At 44.9% G+C, this 13,845-nt stretch overlaps 1 protein-coding gene across 1 annotated transcript in view; it reads right to left on the reverse strand.

Moving 5' to 3' along the window:
* Positions 1-11,254, reverse strand: part of LOC142711567 (uncharacterized) — a 47,861-nt gene extending 36,607 nt beyond the window's left edge. Inside the window, exon 1 of the mRNA XM_075848591.1 lies at positions 11,214-11,254. Within this exon, the coding sequence (XP_075704706.1) occupies positions 11,214-11,254 (41 nt within the window). The remainder of the gene's footprint in view (positions 1-11,213) is intronic.
* Between the last annotated feature and the right edge of the window lie 2,591 nt (positions 11,255-13,845).

The raw sequence follows: 13,845 nt of genomic DNA on the forward strand, positions 1-13,845 counted from the left end.
ATCCTGCAGTGTGGCGGGGGCATTATCCTGCAGTGTGGTGGGGGCATTATCCTGCAGTGTGGCGGGGGCATTATCCTGCAGTGTGGTGGGGGCATTATCCTGCAGTGTGGCGGGGGCATTATCCTGCAGTGTGGCGGGGGCGTTATCCTGCAGTGTGGCGGGGGCGATATCCTGCAGGGTGGAAGGGGGCATTATCCTGCAGTGTGGCGGGGGAATTATCCTGCAGTGTGGCGGGGGAATTATCCTGCAGTGTGGTGGGGGCATTATCCTGCAGTGTGGCGGGGGCATTATCCTGCAGTGTGGCGGGGGCATTATCCTGCAGTGTGGCGGGGGCGATATCCTGCAGGGTGGAAGGGGGCATTATCCTGCAGTGTGGCGGGGGAATTATCCTGCAGGGTGATGGGGCATTATTCTGCAGTGTGGCGGGGGCATTATCTTGCAGTGTAGCGGGGGCATTATCCTGCAGTGTGGTGGGGGCATTATCTTGCAGTGTAGCGGGGGCATTATCCTGCAGTGTGGTGGGGGCATTATCCTGCAGTGTGGCGGGGGCGTTATCCTGCAGGTTGATGGGGCATTATCCTGCAGCGTGGCGGGGGACGTTGACAGGGCTCAGCATGGGCGCTCTGACCGGTCTGCAGCTATATGGCCCCATATACAGCGAGCTGCGATGTTCTGCATGTTCTGACATCTTTCTATCATTATAGCAGCAACTTTATCAGTAATTTGTGGTACAGTAGATCTTCTGTGGGATTGTACCAGACGGGCTAGCCTCCCCTTCCCCGCACATCCATGAGCCTTGTGCACCCATGACCCTGTAGTCGGTCACCGGTTGTCCTTACTTGGAGCACTTTTGGTCATTACTAACCCCTACATACCGGGAAAACCCCACAAGACTGAAAATACAAACAATACCGGGAACACCCCATAAGACTGAGAACACCCCACAAGACCGGGAACACCCCACAAGACTGAGAACATCCCACAAGACCGGGAACACCCCACAAGACTGAGAACATCCCACAAGACCGGGAACACCCCACAAGACCGGGAACACCCCAAAGGACAGGGAACACCCCACAAGACCGCCCGTTCTGGAGATACTTCGACCCAGTCGTCTACACATCACAATTTGGTCCTTGTCACAGTCGCTCGGATCTTTACACTTCCCCATTTTTCCTTCTTCCAACATCAACTGACCGGTCAACTCCTGGTGAATATATTTCCTACCACTAATATATCCCCCCTTGTCAGGCGCCATTGTAACCAGATTGTCAGTGCTATTCACTGGATATATGTTATATTTATATAGGTCTGACGGGTGTATATTTATACAGGTCTGACGGGTGTATATTTATATAGGTCTGACGGGAGTATATTTATATAGGTCTGACGGGTGTATATTTATATAGGTCTGACGGGTGTATATTTATACAGGTCTGACGGGTGTATATTTATATAGGTCTGACGGGTGTATATTTATATAGGTCTGACGGGTGTATATTTATACAGGTCTGACGGGTGTATATTTATATAGGTCTGACGTGTGTATATTTATATAGGTCTGACGGGTGTATATTTATATAGGTCTGACGGGTGTATATTTATACAGGTCTGACGGGTGTATATTTATATAGGTCTGACGGGTGTATATTTATATAGGTCTGACGAGTGTATATTTATATAGGTCTGACGGGTGTATATTTATATAGGTCTGACGGGTGTATATTTATATAGGTCTGACGGGTGTATATTTATATAGGTCTGACGGGTGTATATTTATACAGGTCTGACGGGTGTATATTTATATAGGTCTGACGGGAGTATATTTATATAGGTCTGACGGGTGTATATTTATATAGGTCTGACGGGAGTATATTTATATAGGTCTGACGGGTGTATATTTATACAGGTCTGACGGGTGTATATTTATATAGGTCTGACGGGTGTATATTTATATAGGTCTGACGAGTGTATATTTATATAGGTCTGACGGGTGTATATTTATACAGGTCTGACGGGTGTATATTTATACAGGTCTGACGGGTGTATATTTATACAGGTCTGACGAGTGTATATTTATATAGGTCTGACGGGTGTATATTTATATAGGTCTGACGGGTGTATATTTATATAGGTCTGACGGGTGTATATTTATATAGGTCTGACGGGTGTATATTTATATACGTCTGACGGGTGAATATTTATACAGGTCTGACGGGTGTATATTTATATAGGTCTGACGGGAGTATATTTATATAGGTCTGACGGGTGTATATTTATATAGGTCTGACGGGAGTATATTTATATAGGTCTGACGGGTGTATATTTATACAGGTCTGACGGGTGTATATTTATATAGGTCTGACGGGTGTATATTTATATAGGTCTGACGGGTGTATATTTATATAGGTCTGACGGGTGTATATTTATACAGGTCTGACGGGTGTATATTTATATAGGTCTGACGGGAGTATATTTATATAGGTCTGACGGGTGTATATTTATATAGGTCTGACGGGAGTATATTTATATAGGTCTGACGGGTGTATATTTATACAGGTCTGACGGGTGTATATTTATATAGGTCTGACGGGTGTATATTTATATAGGTCTGACGAGTGTATATTTATATAGGTCTGACGGGTGTATATTTATACAGGTCTGACGGGTGTATATTTATACAGGTCTGACGGGTGTATATTTATATAGGTCTGACGAGTGTATATTTATATAGGTCTGACGGGTGTATATTTATATAGGTCTGACGGGTGTATATTTATATAGGTCTGACGGGTGTATATTTATATAGGTCTGACGGGTGTATATTTATATACGTCTGACGGGTGAATATTTATACAGGTCTGACGGGTGTATATTTATATAGGTCTGACGAGTGTATATTTATATAGGTCTGACGGGTGTATATTTATACAGGTCTGACGGGTGTATATTTATATACGTCTGACGGGTGTATATTTATATAGGTCTGACGTGTGTATATTTATACAGGTCTGACGGGTGTATATTTATACAGGTCTGACGGGTGTATATTTATATAGGTCTGACGGGTGTATATTTATATAGGTCTGACGGGTGTATATTTATATAGGTCTGACGGGTGTATATTTATACAGGTCTGACGGGTGTATATTTATACAGGTCTGACGGGTGTATATTTATATAGGTCTGACGAGTGTATATTTATATAGGTCTGACGGGTGTATATTTATATAGGTCTGACGGGTGTATGTTTATATAGGTCTGACGAGTGTATATTTATATAGGTCTGACGGGTGTATATTTATATAGGTCTGACGGGTGTATATTTATATAAGTCTGACGGGTGTATATTTATATAGGTCTGACGGGTGTATGTTTATATAGGTCTGACGGGTGTATATTTATATAGGTCTGACGTGTGTATATTTATATAGGTCTGACGGGTGTATATTTATATAGGTCTGACGGGTGTATATTTATACAGGTCTGACGGGTGTATATTTATATAGGTCTGACGGGTGTATATTTATATAGGTCTGACGGGTGTATATTTATATAGGTCTGACGGGTGTATATTTATACAGGTCTGACGGGTGTATATTTATACAGGTCTGACGGGTGTATATTTCTATAGGTCTGACGGGTGTATATTTATATAGGTCTGACGGGTGTATATTTATACAGGTCTGACGGGTGTATATTTATACAGGTCTGACGGGTGTATATTTCTATAGGTCTGACGGGTGTATATTTATATACGTCTGACGGGTGTATATTTATATAGGTCTGACGGGTGTATATTTATACAGGTCTGACGTGTGTATATTTATATAGGTCTGACGGGTGTATATTTATACAGGTCTGACGGGTGTATATTTATATAGGTCTGATGAGTGTATATTTATATAGGTCTGACGGGTGTATATTTATATAGGTCTGACGGGTGTATATTTATACAGGTCTGACGGGTGTATATTTATATAGGTCTGACGGGTGTTTATTTATATAGGTCTGACGGGTGTATATTTATATAGGTCTGACGGGTGTATATTTATATAGGTCTGACGAGTGTATATTTATATAGGTCTGATGGGTGTATATTTATACAGGTCTGACGGGTGTTTATTTATATAGGTCTGACGGGTGTATATTTATATAGGTCTGACGGGTGTATATTTATACAGGTCTGACGGGTGTATATTTATACAGGTCTGACGGGTGTATATTTATATAGGTCTGACGTGTGTATATTTATATAGGTCTGACGAGTGTATATTTATATAGGTCTGACGGGTGTATATTTATATAGGTCTGACGGGTGTATATTTATATAGGTCTGACGGGTGTATATTTATATACGTCTGACGGGAGTATATTTATACAGGTCTGACGGGTGTATATTTATACAGGTCTGACGGGTGTATATTTATATAGGTCTGATGAGTGTATATTTATATAGGTCTGACGGGTGTATATTTATACAGGTCTGACGGGTGTATATTTATATAGGTCTGACGGGTGTATATTTATATAGGTCTGACGGGTGTATATTTATATAGGTCTGACGGGTGTATATTTATATAGGTCTGACGGGTGTATATTTATATAGGTCTGACGGGTGTATATTTATACAGGTCTGACGGGTGTATATTTATATAGGTCTGACGGGTGTATATTTATACAGGTCTGACGGGTGTATATTTATATAGGTCTGACGGGTGTATGTTTATATAGGTCTGACGGGTGTATATTTATATAGGTCTGACGGGTGTATATTTATATAGGTCTGACGGGTGTATATTTATATAGGTCTGACGGGTGTATATTTATATAGGTCTGACGGGTGTATATTTATATAGGTCTGACGGGTGTATATTTATATAGGTCTGACGGGTGTATATTTATATAGGTCTGACGGGTGTATATTTATATAGGTCTGACGGGTGTATATTTATACAGGTCTGACGGGTGTATATTTATATAGGTCTGACGGGTGTATATTTATATAGGTCTGACGGGTGTATATTTATATAGGTCTGACGGGTGTATATTTATACAGGTCTGACGGGTGTATATTTATACAGGTCTGACGGGTGTATATTTATATAGGTCTGATGGGTGTATATTTATATAGGTCTGACGGGTGTATATTTATACAGGTCTGACGGGTGTATATTTATATAGGTCTGACGGGTGTATATTTATACAGGTCTGACGGGTGTATATTTATATAGGTCTGACGGGTGTATATTTATATAGGTCTGACGGGTGTATATTTATATAGGTCTGACGGGTGTATATTTATATAGGTCTGACGGGTGTATATTTATATAGGTCTGACGGGTGTATATTTATATAGGTCTGACGGGTGTATATTTATATAGGTCTGACGGGTGTATGTTTATATAGGTCTGACGGGTGTATATTTATATAGGTCTGACGGGTGTATATTTATATAGGTCTGACGGGTGTATATTTATATAGGTCTGACGGGTGTATATTTATATAGGTCTGACGGGTGTATATTTATATAGGTCTGACGGGTGTATATTTATACAGGTCTGACGGGTGTATATTTATATAGGTCTGACGGGTGTATATTTATACAGGTCTGACGGGTGTATATTTATATAGGTCTGACGGGTGTATATTTATACAGGTCTGACGGGTGTATATTTATATAGGTCTGACGGGTGTATATTTATATAAGTCTGACGGGTGTATATTTATATAGGTCTGACGGGAGTATATTTATATAGGTCTGACGGGTGTATATTTATATAGGTCTGACGGGTGTATATTTATATAGGTCTGACGAGTGTATGTTTATATAGGTCTGACGGGTGTATGTTTATATAGGTCTGACGGGTGTATATTTATATAGGTCTGACGGGTGTATATTTATATAGGTCTGACGGGTGTTTATCTATATAGGTCTGACGGGTGTATATTTATATAGGTCTGACAATACTTTCTCCTATGGACTAGGTGGTGAGGTGTTTGCAGCCGGCGTTGCTCTTCGGTAGGGCACATACTGTATGTACTGACTTGGTCCTATAGAAATGAAGCAGAGTTTGCATGTTGTGACAGTGGAGATCGGCACGGAGCGGCCTTCTCATAGTAACAATGCAGGAACTTTGCCTGGGGCAGTTTGATGAGTCGGATGTATAATGATATAGGTGAGCAGGAGGAATGCGTCAGACAAACGCCGAGGCTTTACAGAAAGAAATCCCCTCCAGAAAGACGAATTGGGATTGATAATTACTGGATCTAATGAATCTTTTCTCCCAAGACATTTGCCATAATTTACAGTCGTCTCATAGAGAACCATTGTGCGCCCCCCCCCCCCCCCCCAATATCCCGGCTCATTGACAGTTGTGCGTGGAGAAGCAGTCGATGATTTTTTTACAGGTTCCATATAAAACTTCTCGTTAAATTCACTTGATTTATGGAAACGGCAGACTTGTCATTAAAAAATGTACAAATTAAAGTCTCTGTTTCCTCCTGTGGAAGGAGCAACATGGAGGACGAACCGTGATCTGCAAGAAGTGGAATGTCCTGAATGACTCAAGAACCCGGTGCTGACACCTGACGCATGGGATCGAGTCCAAGCAAGTCCTGTAGTCTATGTAGAGTGTGGATGTGTCGTACTGTATATATATATTACATCAAGGGAGTCATGAATTATACCAGGCCTCATATAGTCTCATGTCCATAATGTCATCATCACGTGGCCTCATAGTCATGGAGCTCCAGTACGTGGCTCTATAGATATATGCAGCCTCTGGAAAGCTACAAATCCACCATACTGACATCATATAATCCCACCAATCAGATTACATAGTCCGGTAATGCCGCCATATTGTGTAGTGGAACCAGCCATATCATTATATAGGTTCATGCACAGTACCATACTATAACGGCCATATAGACCCCAAGTGTTTCTGTAGTATTCCATAATAGCGGCGTCTCATATTCACCACGTAACCTCCATATAGCCCATGACGCTGCCTGCGGATGTAATGAGGAGCCACAAGTTCAGTTTATCCCCAGCCCTTTCCCCCATGGGATTCATGGGCTGAATTATGATTTTTTTTTGGCAATATAGGCCCAAGAATCACCTCCATCTGCAACAGGAGATAGTACTGGTGCTGTACAGGTGGTAACCAGCACCAGGAGATGAGCTTCATTGTGATTCCTGCTGTGAAGCCTCCTTTCCTCTGTGAACCCCTTTGGGGGCTGTATGACCTTATATAACCCATATAGTACTATATAGCTCTATACTATCCTACAGCCACCACTACTATTCAGTATCGCCATGTAGCTCTATTGGAACCACCATATATCTTCATAATTCTACCATATCACCTTCTCATTGCTCTACTGCCACCATATATCAGGAGCCGCATGCTACCATGCAGCAATGAGACTGTAATATCTTATAATACCACTATACAATACACCATGGCGCCATCTTATACCATAATAATCCTTCTCAACCAACATTTTCAGTTTTGACTAGAAATAGCCATGAAGACGGCGAGAATGATCCAAAATATCACACGACCCCTTCAAGACCTACGTGTGGCTGTGATTACAGGTGTAAGACACAGGAGCCCGGCAGATCTCTATTACATCCTATTCACCCCATCAGTTTCATTAATTCTCCCTGTGAAATCTGACCCTGGCAATAAGGGGTGGGGGAGGTGTATTATATGATAGGGTTTACTGAATAGCTTTGTCTTCTGCTCGTGTGGGGGGCTCATTAGTTGGGTTGGCACTTAAAGGAAGGTAACTGGATAGGGTCAAGGTCATAGAAACACAGCGAGACGGCCGTCCTAGGTGACCCCGGCTAGGAAAGGTACAAAGAGGGTAAACGCTACAATAGGGAGGTCGAGCCATTGTTCAGACTTCTGAGAGTGATACCTGGGAGGTGCGGGGGAGGGGAGGTGACACAGCCGCTGCTGTGGATGGGACCATATGGCCTCCAGGTTTGTCTTTGCGTTGAGTCTTCCTGGTAGTGAAAGGGTTTATGTCCATGGAATGTGGACTGGGCAGCAGATAGCCGTGCAATGAAGGATGACCCGGACCCGGACACTGCGGCCGCAGGCTACGTGGTTACATTGTTACATTGTTGATAAAAGACACAAGTCCATTCTATAATCCGACCGTGTTGATCCAGAGGAAGGTAAAACCCCCATGAGGTTGATGCCATGTGCTTCATTAGGGGGGAAATCCTCCCCGACTCCAAATCTAGCAACCAGAATAAATCCCGGGCTCAACGTCCCATCTCCAGAGTCGAGTATCCATGACCCGTAATATTATTATACTCAAGAAAGACCTCAATGTCCTCCTGAACTTGTCCGGACGCTTTCATCACGTAAAGATAAATTCAGATCCTGCCAAGTGACGTCGGGATAAATAGAGTGACATCATATTATGACATACCAGAGACCCCTCCCCCACACACGTAAGAATAAGTCCAGTACATGATTCCTCATTTCCAGAATTCTCCCTCTCTTAGGCTATGTTCACACGGAGTATTTTGGGGGAGGAATATCTGCCTCAAAATTCCATTTGGAACTTTGAGGCAGATATTCCTCTCCCTGCACGCCGATTTTCGCGGCAATTATCGTGCCGTTTTTCGCCCGCGGCCATTGAGCGCCGCGGGCATAAAACAGCGAGAAATACGCTTTCTCCCTCCTCCCATTGAAGTCAATGGGAGGTCAGAGGCGGAAGCGCCCGAAGATAGGGCATGTCGCTTCTTTTTCCCGCGAGGCGTTCTCGGGCCGTTTCTGCCGAGATTTGCGACACGGTTTCCGCGCCAAAAAACTCAGCAAAATACCCCGTGTGAACATAGCCTAAGAAGATCGAACAGTAAGAACCTGATCTGAGGTCCGCGGCGCGCTTTTTAGCAGATGCCTCCATCCTATTAATACATTTATGGGGAGACTCGGTGCATGGATCAGAGTTTCCCTTTAAGACACAGCCACATGATTATCATAAATCTATTGCCCCCTCCTTGTGCCTGTGTTGCCCGTTCTCCCCCATTTTCAGCTGGCATTGCGGAGTCTAGTACCGTCTACATTGCCCATGGTGGGGGACCCCATGCTTATCTCCGGCCTCATAGCCGCTGCCTGTATGATATGTACTCGCTCTTCCAGGGTGTTGATGTATGAGGAAGGTGGGGCTCCTAGAGATGGGGCCCCGGGCAGGATCCCTTCCCAGAATGATGCGGCAATAAAACGAGGGTCACAATTCTTTTTATCCAGTCGTCTTGGTGGCCTACAGAAGGACGGTGACACTGACAACCACTAATGGCAGAGGTTACAGGTCCTGTAGGGGTTGTCATAGGGCTTTACCCTGTGCTTTGTATAATGATGCTGCTCTTCACCGTCTCTTCTGCTGCTTTGTCAGTTGTCACTGCAGTTCTGACATTCTATTAATGAACCAGGAGGCTCAGGATGAACAGAGGCCCCGCTCAGATAGTGGGGTGCTGCTGAGACGTCTCCAGAATATACTACAACCCCTATGATTATCAGTGTAATGATCTATGGGGGGTGTAGGAGCTGAGTGAGGAGTCCTTGGCTGGGGAGCTGACGCTTTGTTACATTTTTTTGTCCCGGAATCTTATAAAGGTTTAGTATTTGCTTTATTTGGCTGCAGAAGACACAGGCGAGATCCTCGTGTAACACCCCGGCTGCACCGCAAACATGTTCTGCGGCAAGAGAACAAACCGTAGGGGCGACGTCTCCGTGAGGGAGGAGCGGCCGAGGGCCTTAGGGAGCATTAGAGCCGCAGACGAAGATTGACTCCTCTCGGATTTCTAGCTACTCTCATTATTTACTTTGGCAGCGGCAGTGAAAGGCCGGATTTACTGAGCACCAGACAGAGCAGCTCTACATGTCAATGCTGGTGTGTGCTTAATAGTGAGCAGCCTGGAGGTGATGGATCATTATGTGGCAGGTGGCCAAATGTTCATCTGAAGCCGTCAGCAGCGCACTGTATGATCAGGACTTCTATACCTGCATTTCATATTGTATTTTGAGGGGGGCTGCTAAGGCAAAACCCTTATGGGGTCCGCCCAGTACTGACTTTGTTATGTAAACTGCAACAGTTGCTGATATTTTATTGTTTGTGTAGCGATTTTCTTACAACAATGTGACTGTGATCACGCGGCTCCTTTAAATGTCGCACTTTGTGGACAATTTAGCCAAAAAATTACAGGTAACCAAAGATTAGAAAACGAATAATGAAGGAGAAGTGATAAATGTGTATAGCTCAGACACCGATGTAAGCAGCATTTATTGTGAATGTAGAATGATGAGAGTCGCAGTACTGTGAACAAGCTGCTCCGGCTTCTAAAATAATCACAGACGCGTCTATTTATCATTATAATCACTGAACAAGTCACAAATCATTTCCCTGCTCACTACATGTACATAGAGAGAATCCCCCTGCTCTCCCCTCCCCTCTCACAGCATGCTGTATCACAGACATAGAGAACAGCTGCAGCATAACCCCCTGCTCTCCTCTCTCACAGCATGCTGCATCACAGACAAAGAGAGAAGCTGCAGCATAACCCCCTGCTCTCCCCTCCCCTCTCACAGCATGCTGCATCACAGACAAAGAGAGAAGCTGCAGCATAACCCCCTGCTCTCCCCTCTCACAGCATGCTGTATCACAGACAAAGAGAGAAGCTGCAGCATAACCCCTTGCTCTCCCCTCTCACAGCATGCTGCATCACAGACAAAGAGAGAAGCTGCAGCATAACCCCCCTGCTCTCCCCTCCCCTCTCACAGCATGCTGTATCACAGACATAGAGAACAGCTGCAGCATAACCCCCCTGCTCTCCCCTTTCACAGCATGCTGCATTACAGACAGAGAGAAGCTGCAGCATAACACCCTGCTCTCCCCTCCCCTCTCACAGCATGCTGCATCACAGACATAGAGAGCAGCTGCAGCATAACCCCACTGCTCTCACCTCCCCTCTCTCAGCATGCTGTATCAGAGACATAGAGAACAGCTGCAGCAGAACCCCCTGCTCTCCCCTCCCCTCTCACTGCATGCTGCATCACAGACATAGTGAGAAGCTGCAGCATAACCCCCTGCTCTCACCTCCCCTCTCACAGCATGCTGTATTACAGACATAGAGAGAAGCTACAGCATAACCCCACTGCTCTCCCCTCCCCTCTCACAGCATGCAGACTCACATAGAGAGAGAATTGTCAGCATAATCTTCCTCCTCATCCATTCCCTCAATTTAGCATGCAGACTCATATATATATAGAGAGAGAGAGAGAGAAACTGCTGCGTAATCTCCTCACTCACCCTTTTTACAGCATGCAGACTCACATGGAGAGAGAAGCTGCAGCTGCATCACCTCCCCACCCTTCACTCTCGCAACATGCAATCTCACATAGAGAAAGAGGAGCTGCAGCTGCATCCCCTCCCCACCCTTCACTCTCACAACATGCAGTCTCACATAGATAGAGAGAGAAGCTGCAGCTGCATCCCCCACCCCACCCTTCACTCTCACAACATGCAGTCTCACATAGATAGAGAGAGAGGAGCTGCATCCCCCTTCCCACCCTTCACTCTCACAACATGCAGTCTCACATAGAGAGAGAAGCTGCAGCTGCATCCCCCTCCCCACCCCTCCACTCTCACAACATGCAGTATCACATAGAATGAGAAGCTGCAGCTGCATCCCCCTCCCCACCCCTCCACCCTCACAACATGCAGTCTCACATAGATAGAGAGAGAGAGAAGCTGCAGCTGCATCCCCCTCCCCACCTTCACTCTCACAACATTCAATCTCACATAGATATAGAGAGGAGCTGCATCCCCTTCCCACCCTTCACTCTTACAACATGCAGTCTCACATAGATAGAGAGAAAAGCTGCAGCTGCAGCCCCTCCCCACCCTTCACTCTCACAACATGCAGTCTCACATAGATAGAGAGAGAAGCTGCAGCTGCATCCCCCTCCCCACCCTTCACTCTCACAACATGCAGTATCACAGACATAGCGAGGGAGTGAGAAGCTGCGACTGTTTTCCAATACTTCCTATCCCCTATCCACTGCATCACTCTAGACAGATTTTTGGGTGACTGATCATTCTACATGTACAAGTTCTAAATACACTGAAATTTGTCTGATAATTCAGAATTTATTTCCACTACTGAACTGTAATATAACGTAGAAATGTATTTCTATGGCGTCCAATAATCCAGAACATTTGATAACATGGCAGCTATCAGGCCCACTGATACCGGATTAAGGGAATTCTAATGTTGTAGAATGTAACTGAGACTTTTGGGTCTGGGCGGAGATGGCGGCTGCCGGGGGTCACGTGATTTGAATAGTTAAATGAAACCCTTGATCATTTCGAGACCCGGAACATTTGTTAGTCATGTTGAGTTACACATTTCATGGCCCCGGGGCTCATAGTTGACTGTGTATAAGACCAGCGGCTCATATTGGGGGGTCCTCCAGCACAGATGGTTCTGTGTCATGTGACTGCGGTGACATCACAGCTCTGCAAGCGTCTTATCTTCTCACCGTATAATAACTGCAGCGATACACAGGAGGGAGGGACGAGGCTGCAAACAGCTGGGAGCGAGAGCTCAGGTCGGGTCAGACCGGTCTGCAGAGGTGGAAATTTCTCCAATTATTGCTGCAAGCCACGGCCTGTAAAATTAAATCAATTTGTTCTCTTCCTGTGTTGTGAGAGCACGACGTTGTATAATGAGGGTGAGTCACCTCCGAGTATCAGCTCCGGGGATCAGGCCAGAGATCGTGCAGGGATATGGATGCTCCACGTATATCTGTAATGTAGACTGAGTGGTAACATCTCCCCGTCCGTCAGCTCTGGGACTGCCGGGAATGACAGATCCCCCAGAACCCCCCACACATCCCGACCGCAGATGCAGCAATATTAATGCTGATTATTTTATATCTTGTAAGTCATTGTGTCTTCCCATGATCCGTGCACTACAGTAATCCACGTACTGGGAGGCGCCTATAGATCTGTTCATCCTGAGGTTCCTGGTTCATGAATGGAATGACAGAACAGCGACAACTTACCCAGCAATGTGACTGAACACTGCACTGCAGACTAAAGGGGGGGTCTACTTAAAAAACAAAACAAAAAAAAATTATAAATACTTTCAAAATTGGTGCATTCAGAATAAACAGAGAGGGGTCTCTCATTCGGGACCTCCATCAATTGGCCGTTGTCTGTCTGGAGGACCTGCCAGCATTACACAGACCACCTATTAACTCCAATGGACACCATGTAATGCATCATGTCCACCGTGGAATACTTTCCCCCACATATTACATGTGATCGCTGGGGGTTCCAGCAGCAGTACAGTGTGGGATCAGCTTATTTTTGGGGGACCCTTCTAATATAAAGAAATGGTTAGAGCCAGACAACCCCTTAAAATGTAATTGAGGGCGTGAAGAACGTTCGGTGACATCCCCTATAGATACTGTAATGGCGATCACTAGTGGTATCTGTAAAATAAGTCCGATCTTACAGAAGTTACAACGAGGCGCAGTCTCCACCACGCTCTACAGCTCCGGGTCAGGTCCAACCACATGACTAATGTACAGTATGTGGAGACTCTGTACATTGTGTCACCCGGGCGTGTGCGCTCCACCACCCACACTACATCAGCAGATCCAGCCTCCTGACATCACACCCCAGATATGTAGTAATGCCGGAGAGGTTGTGGTGGCCTGAACATCCAGCTGAGCGTCAGCTCTTGTGGTTAATGCCATGAGACAAAGAAACCTGCCTTGTGTCTCTGCTTGACTTGTACCTAATGTAAAAGGACAG

The sequence above is a fragment of the Rhinoderma darwinii genome, unplaced genomic scaffold (assembly GCF_050947455.1).
Source record: "Rhinoderma darwinii isolate aRhiDar2 unplaced genomic scaffold, aRhiDar2.hap1 Scaffold_430, whole genome shotgun sequence".
Classification (NCBI taxonomy): Eukaryota; Metazoa; Chordata; class Amphibia; order Anura; family Rhinodermatidae; genus Rhinoderma; species Rhinoderma darwinii.